Below are 20,842 nucleotides of genomic sequence, written 5' to 3' on the forward strand. Positions count from 1 at the left end.
GGTTTAATTCATTGTTGTTCCTTTACAGAAATTTTACATCAAAAAATTGTGTTTGTCTACAATCTAGAAAGCTTAGCAACTACAAGAGGAATAAAGAAAAAAAAAAAGAGTAAGTTTAATTCTGTTATCCAGCAAGTTTCTTTTCCTGATGCCACATATATTTCACAATATTTAATTATTTTTTGAGACATAACTAAAGGGAAGGTGAGGATGTTCCATCTATGAAGTGTACTAAGTTAGCAACAACATGTAGAAGTTTATTGACAGTTGTTAATAAAATAAATAAGATAGCTGAGGGATTTTTATCATCAGAAAGTTCAAAGTAACAGCATGACCAAAGATTACTTGCATTTGCCTAAATTCCTGGCTCTGAAATTTTTCCCTTCAAACAGCAATACAAAAGGAATTCTTCTTTTCTACATTGCAAATGCAACTTCAAGGCATGAACACTTAATAAAGGATAGTCCCCACATCAGTTTAGATAAGAGTCGATAAGGGCTAAGAAAAACACATTCTTATAATGTATTTAAAATTAGCTTATATTAGCATTCCATGTATGAAAGGCAAATTTATCACCATCAAAACTCAACTTCCTTTTAAACATTTACCCATGCATGACTAGAATCTAAAGAACTTGAACAATAAAACAATTGAGAGACAATCAGGAATGCTGCAAGGCAAATGGAAACATTCTTTTATTACTCATGAGAAGCAACAATATTAGCAAAGTAATGCAAGTGTCTTACGTCTTGTGTAGAAAATGTTATTACTACTAACAACAAATATATCTGAAGCCTCCATATTACAGTCTATTAAGCTTTGACCTCTCTGCTTAGTAGAGAAATAATAAAATTATTTCCCAAAACTTTTCACAACATTTTTAATCATAATTAAAAAAATCTCAGCCACAGATGTAAGCATATAATAAAAAGTGAAAACACATTCAATATGTGACCTTAAAAATACATGACCATTGAAGAAGAAGAAATTTAGAATATATCAAAGAAGTAGAAGCCCAAAGGATAAGGGTAAAAATAAATTAACAGTTTATAACTGGTCATCATAATCCAGACAAGCCTATACTGGAACAGTGAAGGCTTAGCAGCAACTCGCAGCTGGAAGATGCTAAGCTTTTCTCACCTTTATGCAGAGCACCTATCTAGATATTTGCAGATTCTTGAATAAAAGCATATTCTCCATATGTACTTGCTTGAAATAAGAATAGCTTCCTAAAATTTCAAGGATTCTTACTGAGAAAAATCCTTGTATAAGGACTTGTCCAAAATTCCCAGGATCAGCTCTGCCCCCATCACTGCAAGAAAAGTGTACAGAAGCAGACATTCTTTGCCAGACCAGCAACCCTGATTCACCACTTCTTCCTTGACACACAAGTAAAACTCAAAAAAAACCCAAGGAAATTTTGAAAAGCTTTTTAAAAACAACTGTTCTTTATATTAGGCAGTTCAAAGTGAAAGCCATTCTGTATTTCCTTTCCTAACTTTCCCCCACTACTGAAGTATTCTTTTGGGTCAAGGGTCTTCTGTATCTGAGGTGGGATTGCTTGTAAACTAAGTTTCTCAAATGGTCTGCAAACGTGGCTAGCAATTAAAAGATAGCTAGATGCTCCTATGGCAATGTAAATGCTTACAATTAATAGCACTAACATCTCACACTCAAACCTTACAGATTCTGAAGTGCTGCCATCATTTAGTAAACATTTTTTTTCCATTTTTAATAATTACATATTCTTTAAGTATGAAACTCTACCTAAAACTTCCTGACCCTTTAAGAACCCATTGGAGGTCGCAGTCCATAGCAGGGAAACACTGTTCGACAGCAATCACTTACAGACCTCTCTTTTACAACCTCAAATCCTCTTTGTCAGGTAACTCCCAACAAGTCTTATCAGGCAATCAAAGTCTCTCACTAGCAACTTGTTTAATTACCATCCCTGGAGAGGAGACCTGAAAAACCGATTTGTGTGTCACAGTAGCCAATTTGTTATCCCAGAGAGCTTCCATATCACTGGAGGATCATCATAGTTTAATAACCCTCCATTATCAACACAACATGATTGCAAACTGGAATTTCAATTAGAAAAAGAAGTAAAAAACAAATAAAATTAAAGAGATAAGCAAGCAGGCAGATCAACACTGATATAAAAATGCTGGATAAAGAGATTCTTTGTCAGCATCAATTGGAACAATTTGTAAAATGGCCATGAGCAAGTTTCCCCCTTAAAGCAGCTTTAAAAGCTCAAGGTATTACAACTATCCATTCATATAATCCAGGTATTTATACAGCCCAAATATCCAAAATCTGCAAGTGACTGCTTGCACATTTGTCTCAAACACCTGCATAGTGCTTTCGCAAATTGGAGTTGACTGCTATTGAAAAGCTTTCTGGAGATCCACTCTGCCCACTTTACAAAACTACAATTCCTGAAAAATATATTCGTCCAAATCTGGAAGAGCTAGAAATTGATCTTGTATTACTCTACAAAGACAAGGAGCTCCAAGGAGCAATACCGTGCACCCAGACTAACATTTTCACTAATCTCCACCTTCAGTTTGGAGAAAGCAGTTGGGCAGCTCCTGGATTGTCTCAAGGTCAAGACTTCCTTCTCTCTCAGAAGAAAAGCAAGCAAGCAATTTGCATTTAGAATGCTAACAGGCACCAAAACAGCAAGAGAAACACCAAGGAGGATGCAAAAAGGTTAACATTCTCTCCTATCATTTATGTTTTTACTGAAGAGAACTTAGCCATCAATGCAAAACATTGAGTGTAATAGGCAAGATTTTTAAATGCTGTCCTATCCCTCTGGACTGACAATAGTGTAGGAAGAATAAGGATTATTTGGTAACTGATTAAAATGACAATGTGAAAATACATTACTACTTTTTAAAAAAAAAGAAAAGCTGAAGTTTCATTAGAAGCTGCTCTCATCCCTAACTTCAGCTGCCCTCTCTCCCAAACACAACTGAGTGAGCTTTCAACCTGTGAGAATAAGCAGAAAATGAGAAAGACAAAAAAAGAAAAAAACCCCAAAATTTATTTATTAAAATAAAAGTGATCTTAAAATTAAATTGTTATGAAGATATTAATCCTAATCAAATAGGTTAAAGATTTGGTGGTACAGGGGAAAGGGTTAGAAAAAGACAAGACAACACAACAGAAAAAATACAGCAGCATATAGCTACAGAGAGAAGGACCTTCATTATGACATTAGAATTGTCATGGACTAATACCACAGAAAATACAACCAAGGGAATGAAGTCTTATCATAACAGTAGCCTTAAATTAAAACAAAATTTAAATTCATCTACTATGTCTAGGTCCAAAATATTTGATTAACTGCTCAGAAACAACACATAGATCAAGCCCCACATATTAAATTTGTACATGCGAACATCAAAGAAGATTAACACAGATTCACATCGACCTTAGCTAGCAATTTTTCATCTCTCCTTATAAAAATATATTTACTGCCTCACTGTATTTACCTCTTGCACTACACCAGCCCAGAAATATAGAGGATGCGTTCAAATCCTAAGAAAAGAGGATAGCTTGAAAATAGATTTGATTTTACAGAAGTGTTTACAAATGTGGTTTAGAGTCTAAAGAAAATTTTTAATATAGATTAAAATCCTCCTAGCTGTAAACATGGAAAGCGTTGTGGAGATATATTCTACATTTTTGCTGAGATCCAATAAATACTAGTTGTGAAGCTGTCGAGCTGTCCAAGAAGGAACTCCTCCTTACTCCATCCCCACAGTAGATTCTCCTTCAGATACTTTAGTTTTGATATATCAAAGTCAGGACAAATCTCAGCATTGTAGCAAAAGCACCGTATTCACAAACGCATTCTAAAGCCAAGGCCACACAAGAACATAGGCCAAAGTACTGCAGAAGCTTCCACAAAGGTAGATTCTTTCCTCAGCAAAGCAAATTTGCAAAGACATGCTATTCTTTCCATGAGTAAGAGCCACCAAGCTGGTCTAAAGATTCTAATTATTAAAAGGGAAGGAAAGAGGTTAACACACTGAAAAGCCTCTAACACTTCCAAAAGGATGCAAACTCCGGAGAAAAAAAAAAAAAAAAAAGTTGAATTAATGGCTTGCAAACTGTATTCCTTAAAAAAAAAATATAGAAAGCCAAACTCTTCTTTCCTTTATACAAGCATAAATACAAAATACTGTTATTGAGTTAAAGAAACAGCCTAAATTTCTACCAGAGTAAGACACGTGGTTTTGACCAGCAGGTATTATTATTTTGCTTGATTTATCAGTAACTATATTAAATACAGTAAGATTATTATTGCTTAAAAATGAGGCATTTTTAACGTTTTCTTCTCAAGATTACATGTATTCATAATTAAACTTTCCAAGCTTTATCAATTCATTTCTAAAAGACTGATTCCTACATAAAGTTTTGTTGACTAAATTCAGAGATGCAGACTACGTTACTAAGGAGTTTTCATTTCAAGTCAATAAGTAAGCAATGTACTCTGTTTATTTTACCCCAAGATTCCAACTATTGAGACGTGCTTCAAGGTCACTGTCATCCAAAGAAATGGGTTTTTTATGACGATGGTCCTGGAACATAAAAAGTCAAACAAAATATCAGAAGAGCTGGCAGATACATAGTCTAAAAAAAAAAAAAAAGCTTCTCATTGACTTGGCCATGCCTACACTGCGCTTCCTAATAGTGTCGTGATACCTCTGACAGCTTTAATCTAAACAGCTCAGTTACAGGAAGATACTGTGCTAAGAAAGGAATTCAGAGGATAAATTAGCCTGCCTCCTCACTTTAATGTTTTTCTTTATTTTACTTATTTCCAAAGCAACGGCCTCCTTTACAAAGGGTGAGTTTACTAAACAAAAATCAAAGTAATCCATTCTTCAGGCAACAGACATTCTAGAAATGATCCATCTCCACAGTACCTTTTGTGGGGCTAATCCAGAATTCAGAGATCACCTGATCAGCCTCCAAATGAAAAAAAAAAAAAAAAAGGAAACCCCAGCAAGGCAGGGATATAGGGGGCAGAGCTGCAAAAGCAGAGGACAGAGTAGCTGCTGCCCAGCTCAAGGCCGGGGTCCTCTCTGCAGAAACAATTTCCAGCATTCAGTAAGGACTGTAGTTATTGTTGCTCAAGGCTATGTCTTTGAGAAGAAAGTTTTTCTGGTAGGATAACAGTAACTACTGATTGTATTTAATGTATCAAATAGGGGAGCTGGTACAGAAAATTTTCCTTAACTGAGATATAACACTATTTAGAAAAACAGAACATTGAAGCGTGAATTACTTTGTCTCATTAAGTTTCGTTAGCAAGAGGTTTGTGTATTGGCATGTAAGCACCTCTTTTTTAAATCTGCTCATTCATTATGAACATACAGTGAATGGAGCTTTGACTTCAGTTAATCAACACTTAGTTGAGGCAGTTCTTAATGTTTCTTAAAAGACTCCCTGTTCCTCTACCTGGGCCTGAATTATGCCAGAACATCTGTGCGTCACTGACAACAGAACAAGATACTATTTGTTCCAGCCAGCCAAACGTTCATCAAACTGTTTGGCAAAGCAAGAGAGGATTATTTCACTTAAAGGCCCTTTTAAAGCTGTAATCACAGTAGAATTCAGTATACGGAGCTGAAGAACAATGAAGTGCAGTGATTTGTCTAACATTGCCCTGGAAGCCTGTGGCAGAGCCAGGAACAAAAACAACAACAACAAAAAAAACCACCAACCCCAAAACAAAACAACAAAAAAACCCAAAAAACTTTAAAGCCCCAAATCCAGGTTTCAACTGAAGGAAACCTGAAATCCTTTTCTTTACAATAACTGTTCCATAAGAAATATTTCTTTAAGTCAAGTAAAACAAACAGGAAACCAATAAGGAGAAATTTAGTAAATCCAACATCTGTTTTTATTTTTTATTTTTAATTATGGCATTTTTTAAAATTACATTTGTATATATACAATCAACACACACATTACAAGTACATTCATACCAACCAGAGCCTAGAGCAGAGACATTCAATTTTTGCCCATAGCCCATTTGTAGCCTGCCACGATAAAGCATCCCCTTGCTAGTTGTCTATTCCAAATGGACAGCAGAACACAAATTTCCTCAGAAAGATAAACCTCAGAAGCAAGCTTCCAGGTTATCCCGCTTGCACTTCATGTCCTCCTAAGTTCTTGATTGCGCCCAGTAAAGGGTAAGAACAGTCTATATGAATTGCTCAGGTGTCAACAGCCCACTTCCAACTGTAATCTTTCTAAACCGTTCCTCCGACACAATCAAAAAGTAAGTGTGGGCAGACCTACAACATACGTACAGCAACGTCAGTGTTTCATGGAGGAACAAGAACTATTATAGATGCACTGGCTACGGTGAAGGACCCACAGGAGACAGACCTCTCCAGTAATGAAGACTAGATGCTACAAGGCTATAGAACACATTCACGAAGGAAAGCAGCATACTTGTTGATAACATATTTTTGTCAGGATTAATTTTCAGTTTAAATGCTTGCAATTATACATATAATATCATTAAATATTTTGGACTAAAAGTGTTTTACATGAAGTCTGTTTAGTGTCCTTCCATCAGCCATAATGCTAGTTGTGGAAAGTTTGATAAAACAAACTGTCCAAAATTCACTCTTTCAGAGGTCAACCATCATTAAACAGAGCCAAAGACATCTATGCAGCTTTCTTTAATCTACTACTGCAAAATACGAGATGATGTCAATACAGTCAGTTTACCAAGCCTAGGGAAAACAATGCAGCAGACATTAAACACTACACTAAACAGAGGTCAACCATTAGGATGAATTGAGAGCATCCTACAAGAAATTCTTTTCCCCTTCACTTGCAGAGGGCAGATTTTGATGAGCTTTAGTCTTTCCTATCACTCCTTCCCAAATGTCTGCACTCGTACACAGGGATCATGACTCATGCAATTAGAAATAACAGCTTCACGGGGATATATAAAAACAATTCATTGAAACTAGAACAAATTTTACGACAAAAAGGAGAAGCATCTTACAGACAGTGGTGTGGCTAGGTTATCTTCATCTGTCCGGTGAGGAGGACTCATAGAATGTGATCTTAATGCTGGCTTCTCATTGTACTTGAATCTTTCCCTGTTATTAACAAAAAGAGTAAGCAGAAAGAGAATAATTCATTTTCAACAATTGTGGCACACAAAGGATGTTAATCTTAAAATAAAATATTTTAAAATACACAAGAGAAAATAATTGTCAAGATGTAAAGATCAAAAATAGTAGAATAAAAAAGGAAATTTTTCTTAATAAAGGCATGTTAAAGGCAAACAAAAGCCTTAAGCATTCCATTAAAAAAAACAACGGCCAAAAAAACCCACACCAACAAAACCACCAGAAATACCATGTACATCACCGTACATTAAAAGGTGTTCTTTGCATTTCTCAGTTACTATGTGACCCAATATCTCCCAACAGATTTTAGAATAAATCCAAGTTAACTGAGAAGGCTGATCTAAGAGAATGTTTTTGAAACAAAATTGCTAAACATATGAGACAGCATAGGATAAAGTCCAGCAACTCAGAGAAGAAAGAGGAATGAAGGTGATGGTTGGCTGCGCCATAGGGGAGAAGACTTTGGGAAGACCAAAAAAATACGAGGTTAGAGCAAGGTATATCTTCCTATAATATACAAACCAGAAGACAAGGGCAAGAACTATACATACAGCTCAAGAGAAAAGCAATGACTCGAAAGGCCAGGGTGGAGAGTAACATGTCAAAGAAACAAGTCATAAAGACTGCATTAGTTGCATTTCATTTCATCTCTATTTTATGGACTAAAGTGGTATATATGGGGGGATGGTAAAGAAAGGCCCACAAGACAAGATACAAGTACAGCATGAACAAGTACTCTGTCCAGCAGAGGAAAAAAAGCAGACAGGGAATTTTTTGGAAAAGCTTTTGTCATAAATAAAACATTTGAACAAAAGGAAATTAAGAATAGCAGATCGGTCTGTTGACCAGGTGCATCAGTGAAGGTTATCTTCACCTTTGTCAACTATACAACAGTGAAAGAAAAGAACAGCCTGGAACAAAATAAAATAAAAATTATAAGAGTTTATTAGATAGGTTTATATAGCAAAAGATCCAAAACAGTAGCAAAACACCCTTCAGTATATAGTCCAATGTCAAATCCACATGTATTAAAGTAATTAAAAACTCCTGTTAGTCCACTCACCTTCCTATGACTAGCTATATTGTTTTAAAATCAAGTCAGACCATTAAAATACCTTTCATTCTTTCCATACGGCAGCAAATTAGACAGTAAGTTATGCCAAAAAGACACTGAGACAAATTAAGTGTTTATGAACAGAAAGACAACTGTTGGATGTACAATGTAAACTAGTCACTTCTAGGAAGACAAACACAGACAAACTGTTCATGAAGCACACCGCCCCAGCTTTCATCAAAACAGCAGGGAACAGTGAAATATAACAACTGGGAGCATACCTTCCCTTCCAGCACCAATAAATACCAACAACGTACATGGATGCAAAATAACAATTACAAAGCAGTAAATAGTTTAGATAAGCAAAGTCTTAGAGGTCAGAAAGATCAAAAGAAATATAATAATACAATTACTGTCTCTAGCATTCCAAACCATGCATTTCTTACCAAGATTTCATTTGACTCAAAATTATCTTTCATTAAAAGGAGACAAATCTTTGCCTGTCAGTAAATCTGCACTTTTATCAGACTTCTTTTCTGAACAATATCCAGGTTACCCAACAATTAAAGTTCCAATTGTTTAAAATGAGAGAAAACAGAATTCATGCCTCTATTATTAAGAGATTAAGGAATATCAATAAATATTCAAACCAACCCAAGTTACCTGTAATATTTTTAAATGGACAAAATGGGAAAAAAAGTCTAGATATATTCTTCATTCTATATTTGCTATTTTGAAGAGGAACTGAAAAGGAAGTTGCTTTACTTGATTCTATAAACGGAATTTGAAAAGACCGTTAAGGATGGACTGCAATTTTGCTCATATCAAGCATATACTACCCGTTCACTCCCTTTTCCAGCCTTCTGTTAATATAAATCAGGCTCCAGAAGTCACAAGATTATTTCTTTTTCCTCCCATGGCAGGTGAGTGGAGAATGGTCAGAGTCTTGACACCAGCCCTGTGACCTCCTGCTTCAGCCAAAACAGTGAGCTAGCATGGGAGAAGGAAGTAATTTGCTGCTGATAAAGGAGATGAGTAAATAATTTCCTACTAGGAACAAAGTAAGGGAAACTCACTGGTTCTTCCTGGTACAGCACAGCTACACACTAACCTTTAACAATGTTTTTCAGGCATAATCTATAAATATAGAGTAGAATTTTCCTATGGGGTCAGAAAGACCAGGTTTCTGGTCAAACCGAATTACACATTCATAAAACCAATTCTCTCATGTTCCAAAATACAGATGCACCTTTCTAGCACCAGCTGGCTTGGTCTTATTCATATACACCCTAGTTTGCAAGTCAGGTTTGTCTACCTACTTTTTATTTAGCCAGATAAACAACTTCTTATAGAAAAGCCCAAACCTTCATACATAGAAGTATGTGTATTGCAAGATGAAAATAACTATGAAAAGAACTTCTCCGTTTGTTTGGTTCCCTTAAAGGAGGGACTCTTGAGATAAATAAACATCAAAAAACTACTCAAACATTTCTCACGGACATTATCTATTTTGCCCTGAGAAAATGTTGTAGTCTATCTGTAAGAACTGAGTCATGGTTGGAATGCAAAATTTTCATCCAACTACGCATATTCCATGCCTATGGATACAGTTTTCCTAATACACATCCCACGTAGAGGGACAAGTACAATGTATTATACAATATCACCATCTGCTGGCTCTCTCTACAAACTACAGATTCCAGAAATACTTAATACTTTACATCTTTACTTGTACTGATAGCTCATTCAAAACTGTAAATACAAAGAAAGACAGGATCTATATATTGAGTATAGCTAACATCTTAATATAGACACATGTAAATAAGTATTAAATAAGCCATTTCTACAAAACATAACAGCTGAACATTTACCTTCAGTATTTTTTCCTGCAGAACTCAGGCATTCAACATAAGTTTCGCATTGCTATGAAGATTAATTTATGTAGTCTACAGAGCTATCAAAATTTCTAATTGCCAACACATAAATTCAGATTTCCTTAGACAGAGCTCCATTCTTGGTATGAGTATCCATTAGCAGAGCCATGCCTCTACAGCTAAGTTTCACTTCCAGATTTCTTTAAACCAGGAACTTACTCCATCACACTTACTTGCTTCTCCTGGCATGAAATAATATGCAATACAGGTCTCCAGGGAACTCACCAGAGCCCTGGGAACCATCTGTCGATCACTAATACAGGTATTGCTACAGTCCCACAGGACAAAAAAGAAAAAGTAAATTAAATAAAGCTTCACTACCCCACCCACATCTCAGGGAACTTTGTGAGACCAAGCTGACCCTTAGGTTCAGATACTGAATGAGAAAAGGGGTCAGAGTTCCAATATTCTACTATAATCCAAATAGCAAAGAGAAAAAAATATGGCAAAGAATACAAGGGAGGGAGTAGGCAGAACTGTGCCTCAGTCTTCCTCGAACAGGGACAAGCTGGATGCAGAGGGAGGAGTATGCTGCCTCGTCCCACACAGATAATGCCCCAGCTGATGGTACAAGTAAGGAATTCAGAGGAATTAGGTGTATTGTTATGCCGCAAATATGGCTTTGTAGCGATATCAATATGCTAGATCAGGCCTAATAGTGGAGAGTTGTGCTGATATTGCTTTATTGCTTCTAATACCCAGAGTGATACTTTATCATGATGGTGCTACTCCAAGCAACCGAGACAATCTGATCAGATCTGTGCCAAGTATCTTGATGTGGCATAACGTCATCTAACACAGATTTAGCTGAGGTCTCAAAAAGCATTTCTAAAGCATAATACATTCCTTGTTTTCATAAGGTCAAACCTATTTTTTTTAATTGAGAGTATTTGGACAGGCTGGATCGATGGGCCGAGGTCAATTGTATGAGGTTTAACAAGGCCAAGTGTCGGGTCCTGCACTTGGGTCACAACAACCCCATACAACGCTACAGACTTGGGGAAGACGGGCTGGAAAGCTGCCCGGCAGAAAAGGACCTGGGGGTATTGGTCGACATCCAGCTGAACATGAGCCGGCAGTGAGCCCAGGAGGCCAAGAAGGCCAATATCATCCTGCCTGGTAAAAGAAATAGCGTGGCCAGCTGGACTAGGGAAGCGATCATGCCCCTGTACTTGGCACTGGTGAGGCCGCACCTCAAATACTGTGTTCAGTTTTGGGCCCCTCACTACAAGAACAACATTGAGGTGCTGGAGCGTGTCCAGAGAAGGGCAACGAAGCTGGGGAAGGGTCTGGAGCACAAGTCTTATGAGGAGTGGCTGAGGGACCTGGGGTTGTTTAGCCTGGAGAAGCAGAGGCTGAGGGGAGACCTTATCGCTCTCCACAACGACCTGAAAGGAGGTTGTAGTGAGGTGGGGGTCGGTCTCTTCTCCCAAGTAAGTAGCGATAGGACAAGAGGAAATGGCCTCAAGTTGCATCAGGAGAGGCTTAGATTGGATATTAGGAAAAATTTCTTTACTGAAAGGGTGGTCAAGTATTGGAACAGGCTGCCTAGAGAGGTGGTGGAGTCACCATCCCTGGAGGAGTTCAAAGAACATGTAGATGTGGCACTTCAGGACACGGTTCGGTAAGCATGGAGGTGTTGGGTTGATGGTTGGACTAGATCATCTTAGAGGTCTTTTCCAACCTTAATGATTCTATGATTCTATTTGGACAGCTCTACCCAACGGTTCTCTGTATCACCAAGCCTAAAGCAGTAATACGGTAACACTGCTGGCAATCTCTCCATTCTCCACCTGTTTCTTAAACCACAAGTCTGCTATCAAAACCACAGGTTCATATCAGAGCATTTGAGTGTAAGCGACTGGAAGACCCCTTAGTATTAACATGGTAGGACTCAGAAAGAGGAGATGCATCAGTCCTAAGAGCAACTTTTTAAATGACTGTTAGAATTACACATAGTTAATGGATACATGAGGAAAAGTTTCAAGATGCTCAATATCAATATGATGTAACTTGCAAGAAAGCTTATCTGTCATCTATCCCAATCACAGCTGAAAAATTAAAAAATGCAAGACTCAGCACTGTGATATATAGCATGAACATCAGTGTGTCTAAAAAAAATTAACAGGTCATGAGAACCACTTATGGAAAATAAGTGAACACATTAAAAAAGCATTAGACTTCTGAAACAAAACCTGAGAGCATATTTATAATGCAATGAAACCAAAGAAGAAGTTTCATATAGAAGCAGAGCAAACACTTACTTCCTCTTGTACAGACCTTACTGAGTTTTGAATAATATGCACGCCCTGCCTCTACAAGTGCTTTTTTCACCAAGGATTTCAGAGAGTTTAAACATTAACTAAAGTTCAAAATGAGCAAACAAGAGGCAATTCCATCCATGACTGAAATGCAGCCACATAAAAAAAAGGAACATAGATCTTGATAATCAGTGCAAAGTTGCACTGCATAAGAAAAACTAGAAAGAAAGTAAATATTTAAGAACAGAATGTAGATTAAAATAAAATTTACCTAAGATACCCCAAAAATAGGACACAGAAAAAGCCTATGATTTTCAACAGTGTCCAACTGACCAGCTTGGCGCACCTTCAATACCACAGCGACATTTTTCTAAGCCAACAGGAAAACAAGCCTTAATAAGCAGATACATTTCATCCCTTTACCTGCTCTGTAAACAGCTCGATACCCAACTGATTGGAACTAAGGATACAGCGTAAGCTTACTGGCTCCTGCAAACCCACAAAAAGAGACTGGCCAAAAGATTGCCATAACGAGACACCGCTGCAGATACTCAGGATTCAGTATTGCTTATTTGCAGCTGTACAGCAGAAATTTTTGTGTTCTCCTAATGACAAACATACAGGATCTAGGCATAGGGGGTGCTAGTCACCAACAAAGCATGTATTTGTAGTAGACAGCATGATATAAATCAAAACATTTTAAATCAAACTTGGAGAGAGATTGTTCAGACAAGGATGAAGTCATCGCAAACAATCCTCCCCACACAGGAGAACAAAACAACACGGCAGAGTATCCCACAGGCAGCAGCTCTGATTTTTAGCCTCATAAGTTTTAACAAGTATAGCTGGTCCAGTCTGACCTTCTGTAATCCAAGATTCATGAAGCTTATGGGAAATAAAGAAATCTTTCTATTTCATAAAGAAGCCATGATGAAACGCAAGACAAACAGGTAAGTGTTTAATAAGAACTATCATGCTTGCAAAAAGATGGATCAAATCCTCTTTCTTTGTACGCATCTAACTTCTCGTCCTTTGTCACAGAACAGCAAAACTTGCTTATCTGCAGGGAGCCGCTATTCTGTTTCCTCTAAAAGACCTGCGAGCAACAATGATAGAACATCCTTTAAATGTACCATCTGTATGCTTGTTTATATTTCTAGTCTCTACAGAAAAAAGCCATTAAAAACTATTTGATATAAAAGCTCCTTTCAGCATTATGATCTTAGACTACAACTTTTTAATATTATACATTTACTCTCCCCACATTTTTGTCACTTGCTTACTGTATGTTCCTTTTATTGTGAACTGTATAGAAATAGTGAAGATTAATCCACCTCAGCCTCATTAGTTAATATCACTTTCCAGTTTCCATACATCAGCTTGCAGAAAACAGGACTGTACAAGAACTCCAAGGGGACAGCAACTGTTTTGATCTATTTTAAGAAAAATCTGGCCTGAAAGTCTTCTGCATCTATACAGTATTTTACCACATCACTTCTTCCTTACTGCCTGTCCACATTTGTCTGTGCTTCCCTCTCCCAGTTAAGTAATTTTGTATGAATTCTGTCTCTTGCCTTGTGACCACTGTGCTTTGCCACCGTAATATCTGAGGTCTGAAAAACATAACCAGAGTACCAGCTTATTTGACAGATACTTAGAATGTCAGAACAACAGCTATTACCTACTTTTGAAGTCTATAGAGTATGTTACCAAGTCTACAAAGAGTATTAACATGAAGAGAGGTAATGGTGCAAAAAAGTGGACCGTGATTACTTCTATGTTAGCAAACAGGCTCTTTGTGCAAGTCATGAGTACCTCACGGTAACCACCAGTCCAAATCACTATAAAGCCCTCTCTTCCGTTGATGCTAAATTTCTCAAACTATTAGTCTGGCCTATTGATTTTCCATGCTAAGTGTCTGTAACTTAAAGGGGAAGGAGAACAAGAGGAAGGGAAAGAGGATAGAGCTATGGGACATGGAAGAAGACTTAACAGAAGCCAGAGAAGACGACATAATGGAGGAATGTGATAACAGAAAAGTATAAAAGTTATCACTAAGTTAGAAGCTATTACCAGAGTTTCTGTATATAAAGTAGAAATACTATATTCAAGATGAGCCCATGAGGAAGTATAATAAATTCACACATATAAATTCAAACATACAGAGCTCATCAAATCAAACATCTATTAAATATGAATCAAATACTGAATAAAGCAAATATAGAAATCTTACCCATATGTAAGCGGTGTTGCTAAAGATGACTCCTCTTTAGAAGATATCTTCCATGATTCCTCATGCTTAGATTCACTGTTTCCTAGTTCTCCCATTACCCAGTCAGGTAAGCAGTCTGGGCTACTACTCCGAACTCTTGTTGAATTTGGTTCATCAAAATAAATTGACTATAATTAAAATAAATGCAAAATCAACACTAGAATATTTACACAAATATATTCTTTACACTGTTAATGTCATTTCTTGCAGGAATAGCTGCAGTATAAAAATTATTTTTCCAATGAGGTCAAGGAGGTGTGCAAATATTACCTTCCCAACCCACGGAAATTAGTACAACAGGCAATGGCGAAAATGTTTTCCAATACTTTACTTCTTTCAGTATGGGTAATTTTAACATAAATTAGGACCGTTATCTCACTAAAGCTGATGCCAATGATTGACACAGTATATTCAGGTCTTCAGAAAACAAACTGCAAGCTTAACAGTATCTACGTGAAATACTGTTATCTTTTCTTTCATAGAGTTTAAATCACTGGAGTGCGTAGCAAAAGCCAGAATGGCAGACTAGTAAAGTCACCTCATTGAAGCACATTTTTCCTTTTAAAAGAACTATCTGCTGATTAAGACAAAATATAGCCTCAACAGTCCTTTGCTATATCCTTTCAAAGAATTAGACAAAAATTATCTTTCTGTTCCTTCAGTACACCTATTTTTATAAGCCTTCTTAGAACCTGAATTTTGAAGAAAACACAGGTCTCATAAAAGGTTTTGCACATTGAAAGATTTTTCCGACACCAATTACAAGATACGCAACATAAACACCGGTATTTTCCACATGCAATTCCACTCAATTCATTCAGAATTGGTTTTCAAATTTATGACAAATCAAAGACTTAAAAGTATTTTCAGAATATATTTAAGCAAGTTTGTCTTATAAAGAAGTTACACCCACCATGTATGAAGGTAAAGTTTTCAGTATTCCTGGTTCTGGTTTGTGTGTAAAAGGACCTTCCAGCACACCTCGCTTTAGCATGTGGAGCAAAAGTTTTGCATATAGGTTCCGATTCTTCCTTCCCACTATTCCTGTGCCTGCTCCTGAGGGTTCGCATAATTTTTTAATCCACAGTGCACATCTTTGTCGTTCTAAAAATATAGATACACATAATCACTATACATTTTCAGAGCAAATCAAACACGTAGAAATAACAGAAGCCATTCCTGATCACCAGTTTTGTAGATGTTTCCCTTCTATCCAAAAGTTTAAAGCAAAACAAACGAAAAACCCAAATGACCGAACCAAGTGAAAAAAATGGTTAAATACCGAGATTAGACATAGGCCTTTGACAATAGTTCAAATTGATGTCATCCAAAACTATTTTCTATAACTTCATGTTCATGAGAAGTTTACATGACTTCTAGAAATAGCATGTTCGGAATCAATCTCTAATAAGTATAGAACACTTAAGCCACCAGGAATTCTGAACTCACTGCAAGAGCTGCCTTTAACTACAACCTACAGCTTGCATGAGCATCAATATTTTAAATAGACAATAAATCTTCATTTGTTTTAAAAACCTATAGCGGTTACACAAGCTTTGCTACCAGATGATTAAACTATTCATTTGATTAAACGTTTACAAAGCAAGGCCTTAATCTATAAGGTTCATGCTTTTAATAATAACCAGGTTGTTCCAATCATCAGATTTATAAAATCTCATTTATTAATTGATGTTTATATTGTTACACATTCCTAAGCCAAATTTTAAAAACCTTATCTCCAAAAAAAATTTGCAATTTTTTAAGTGCAATCTCAAAACCAACGCCTTTTAGAAGCTTTTAGTTTCTACTGAATGAACTTTTTAAAAATAGAGAAGGTAATGCATTTATGCAAAAGCACATTTACATCACCAAGACACATAAGCTCAAACAATAGCAACAGGTACCTAAAAAAAAAAAATCTAACTTTTCAAGTGGTAGAAAACCCTTCAAAATAGTGCCTTGTAACATCAGACATTAAGCATCTGGTTAAAGAAACCAATATAAGTACACATAATAATTACCAGTAACCTAGAATTTTGTTATTAGCGTTTCTCTAGATGCACGTTTTACCATATTTACCTGACCTATGCTGTAGTTTTAGAACATGAGGCTTCATATCCACCACGCAGTGATCAAATTCTGCATCTAGTTTCTCCCATATTTCCTCTTCACCATTCATTTTGAAAGAACACAAAGTAACCTGCAAAATTATTCACACTGAAGTAGAAAAGATCAAATACCACTAAACACTAGTCTCTGTTCATTTTAGGCTATGCAAAGACATGCTTTGGAACAATACAGAAAATAAAACTAAATATATTATTGTGTTCAAATAAACACAAAAATAAGAGTGATTCTTTGCAAACAACAGATATTCAATGTAATCTACAAGAATGTGCTTGTTTAGATTTGAAAATAAACAGTCAGCCACACAAAAAGGTATTTAATTACACACAATGTGTATAAAACACTTAAATGAATATCATAGCCGCATTCATAAGTTTTTCTTCCTTAGAATTGTGGGGGGGGGAGGTAAAGAGGGAAAAAAGGAGGAAAAACAGCAAATAGACCTATGAGTTAAAGGTAACAGAACCAACAAATGTCAGAACTGTTTTTTAACGAAGGAGTATTGAAAAGACAGCCAAACAAGAACTCTTTATCCAACGTCATCTGCCAGCGACTTCCCAGCTGGAGTATGCATCTTTCTGGTACATTTGAACTTGCAATTAGCACGTTTCTTTGCCAACTTAAGCTGAACACAACAGACAGCCTGCTGCAGCCCTTGGGACCTTCCCCTGCAGACAAACCCCGTTAGACCCCCAAGGCCGGTCCCACGCCGCGGCCCGGCCGCACCAGCCCCCGCCCCACCCGCAGCATCTCTCCCCGAGCAGCGGGGCCCTCACCGCCCGGCTCCGAGCTTCAGCCGCCTTCCCCGCAGGGCGACAATGAGCGCTTTCATACTTCCTTTCCTTCAGGTGCTTTAGCAAGCCGCTTGCTAGGAGCCCCGCATCTGCTCGGAGCCGATTTGCAGCGATTTACCGCAGCGATTTACCACAGCGAAAGACCCCAACCTCGTTCCCGCCCGCTGCCGTGACGAAGTTCGCGGGATTTGATGCCACAAACCGACCCCAGGCCCCGCACCCCGGCGGGGCACCCCCCAGCGAGCTTCACCCGGCACCCCAGCCCCTCTCCCGCAGGGGAGGCCGCCCCGCTCCCCTCACTGCCCCCGGGACACGCCGCCCTCTTTACCTCGCTCTCCGCAGCTCCCAGGCCCAGCTCCGAGGGGGGGGGGGGGGGCCCGAGCCAGGCCGGCGGGTCCCGGCCCCCCTCAGCGGGGGAAAGGCCGCCCCGCGCAGAGCCGGCCCGGCCGAGCGGCCAACGGTTCAAACCGACCCCACCCCCGCTCCCGGCGGCCCCCGCCGGCTGCCGGCCCCGCGCGTTTCCGTTTCCGCGGGCCGCCCGCGGGTTGCCGGGCGACGCGGCTGGGGACGGCCAGGCCCGGCCCGGCCCGGCCCTGGTGGCGGCCTCGGGGCGGGAAGCCTGAGGCGGGGGGGAGGGGTCGCAGTGGCGCCGCTCATGAGGAGAGCTCTGAGGGGTGTGGGGCGAGCGGCTGAGTCTGGGGAGTTGCTCGTGCCCAGAAGCCGCTACGGAAAAAACTTTGGGCTTGAGAGAGTAAAGCTGTGCACTGGAGGTGGTCCTGTTGTACCGCAGAAACACAGTCGCTGCCTGTCATCGTTAATCACCGTCCGAAGGGATTAACGGCACCTCGCACACCGCCGGCAGCGGCTGTCCCAGCCGGGCCCGCTACCCTGAGCCGTGCAATCGTCGCTATGCCCAACGCTCTTCCCCCCAAAATACGTATGTGTACGTAGATAACTATGTATTTATACACTCAGTCATGCATGCACATTAAGAGCCAAGAGGGCCCAGCAGAGCCTGAGGGAGCACCGAGGGAGAAGTGGGAGATGGCAGACATGTCGAGAGGTTGGCTCAGCTCCTCCTTACGCCGGGGACAGACCCGGTGCTTCGGCCCCGCAGGAGAGCCGGGACAAGACAAGTGAAGGTGCAGAAGCAGTGGGAGAGAACTCTGCGTTGTTTGGGATGTGTTTCTTTGTGTCAGTTGCTGCTAGTTGGATATTGGCTATATCTCTTTATATCTTCATTATGATCAGTATTTGGGGGAAAAAAATGCTTCCACTCAAAGCTTAGTGAAAAATATTTGCCACTGTGAAATTAAAGGTCGATAATCAGAAGTAGCCTTTGAGTGTGAGCAATGTTTTTGTAGCTTCATAGTGGGTGTCAGAAACATGAGCGGATAAAAAGAGACTGAAATTGCAGGTGCAGGCTGAATAATTGCAGAGCCAATTTTAGCCACAGTTTCTGAGTATTTTTAAGTAAAATTTCTTCAAGAATATCCTTGTAGATAATAGAGTGATTTTGAGTTCACTTTAAAACATTTAATATGCTCAGTGTTGCTCATGTTTCATGGGTTGCTTATGTCCTATCCCAAGGGGAGAAAATAGGAGGTGGTGTTGTGGAATAGAAAAATTTAAAAGTGCACGCCTGACATTTCTACACAAAAGACATAGGTTGCACTTGTTGTTTTGTAGCCATGTCAAGAAAACCATCGATTAATCCAGAAGAAATAGAGAAATCTCCCAGTCCTTTCAGCTCTTCAGCCTCTTCCTGAGTCAATGAAATCATAGTGTGTATGTATGATCCCAAATAAAACGTCTGACCTCTTTGATTCAGTTAATTATTTCTCTTTCCCCAAAATCTGTCATTGACCTTACTGAGTGTATAGCATCTAAAGTGTTTTTATCGCAAACAAGTAAAGTGTTCAACTCTTCTAAGCTTGATTCACATGCACATATGCATCAAACAAGAATTTCTTAAATGTACGGCAGAAAATTGGCTGTTTTCTTTGATTTCTCAGCTGATCTAGAGCAGAAATGATTCTGCGTTAGGGCTCATTTGGTGATAGCTGTGATAGCTACACTGCTTGCCTACTCAAGTTGCACATAGCTCCTTAAACCAACATTTGCATAGAAGCAGTGCAAAAATCAGTGATGGAGTATTTAATCCATGGTAGAATCTCGAGTAGATTATAAAGATTATTTATTATCTTCAAATTCCAAATTTAAAATAATTGTCATTTAATATGTTTTTGAAGATATGACTACTTTTAATCTGTTTTAAAATAGTGGAAGCTTCTTGCAACACAGTAAGACTCCTGGATGGCTGACTTGCTCAAAGAGCTGTACCTGCCAAACTTTTCACCTCTGAATCACCATTTCAGATACCCAGATTTGTTACAGGAATTTTGTAATCATTATGAAACCAATTTGTCCAAGTCAGTCCAAATCACAGGAGACAGACAACAGTTTTGTTAGTCGGTAGAATATGGAAGGCTGAATGCACTTAAGAACATGACTCTTTCCAGGCAGGTTTTTCAAGGGCAGCATGTCAGCATGTTGGACAGGTGATACGGTGAGGTTTGCATTTCTGTCTAGCTTTGCAAATCTGCTTTTTGGCAGTCGAAACGGGTTGGAATTTCTAAGCCAACTTTTTTATATGTTGTTGTGCATTGATTCGTACCTGCACACTGTACCTTCAGATTTGAATATATCTCTTTTGTGCTCATCACAAAATGCTTTGAAAAACTGAATTTGCTGGTATATGGTGAAAAAGAACAGGAGGCAGAGCAGAAACAATGAAATTGGAACCAGTACTCCAGGACAAATTTCCTGAGAGAACAGAGCCGGTTTCTGGGTCTGCTCACCAATGCAGAGCAGGGTGGCCAGGGAGGTTGAAGCCTACCTGCATTGGTTTGACAATTGCATAACTTCTGTCCAAAAAGAAAGAAAAACTAGAGATTCAAGAAGTGACCAAGGTCTTGTCTCCAGCCAAAGCTGCAGCCTGGACATGATGTGTACTGATGTGCACTGACCCTCCAGAGGAAATCACTATAGATACACGATTGTAGAACACATAAATATCCCAACGAGAATACAGAACAAACTCCCAATTTGAATTGTTAAAATGTCTTCATTTAAGTAAAACACATTCAGTACTTTTTTTTCCCATCTCATTTTACCATGTTCTCTTATCTCTGTAACCGTCTCAGCAGGTTGCCACACGTAACA

The 20,842-nt window shown here is 38.7% G+C and overlaps 1 protein-coding gene across 5 annotated transcripts in view; it reads right to left on the bottom strand.

Moving 5' to 3' along the window:
• Positions 1–18,196, bottom strand: part of CEP112 (centrosomal protein 112) — a 174,827-nt gene extending 156,631 nt beyond the window's left edge. For 2 of the 5 annotated variants that reach the window (XM_072880867.1, XM_072880870.1), the window contains exons 1-7: positions 17,946–18,196; positions 16,776–16,896; positions 15,610–15,800; positions 14,658–14,824; positions 13,999–14,037; positions 7,046–7,142; positions 4,521–4,595 (exon numbers count right to left, since the gene is read on the bottom strand). In XM_072880867.1, the coding sequence (XP_072736968.1) occupies positions 4,521–4,595; positions 7,046–7,142; positions 13,999–14,037; positions 14,658–14,824; positions 15,610–15,800; positions 16,776–16,875 (669 nt within the window). In that variant the 5' untranslated portion in view covers positions 16,876–16,896; positions 17,946–18,196. Of the gene's footprint in view, positions 1–4,520; positions 4,596–7,045; positions 7,143–13,998; positions 14,038–14,657; positions 14,825–15,609; positions 15,801–16,775; positions 16,914–17,945 lie in introns of those variants that run through there. The other 3 variants (XM_072880868.1, XM_072880869.1, XM_072880871.1) reach the window with 3 other exon arrangements.
• Between the last annotated feature and the right edge of the window lie 2,646 nt (positions 18,197–20,842).

Source organism: Ciconia boyciana, chromosome 16, assembly GCF_034638445.1.
Source record: "Ciconia boyciana chromosome 16, ASM3463844v1, whole genome shotgun sequence".
NCBI lineage: Eukaryota > Metazoa > Chordata > Aves > Ciconiiformes > Ciconiidae > Ciconia > Ciconia boyciana.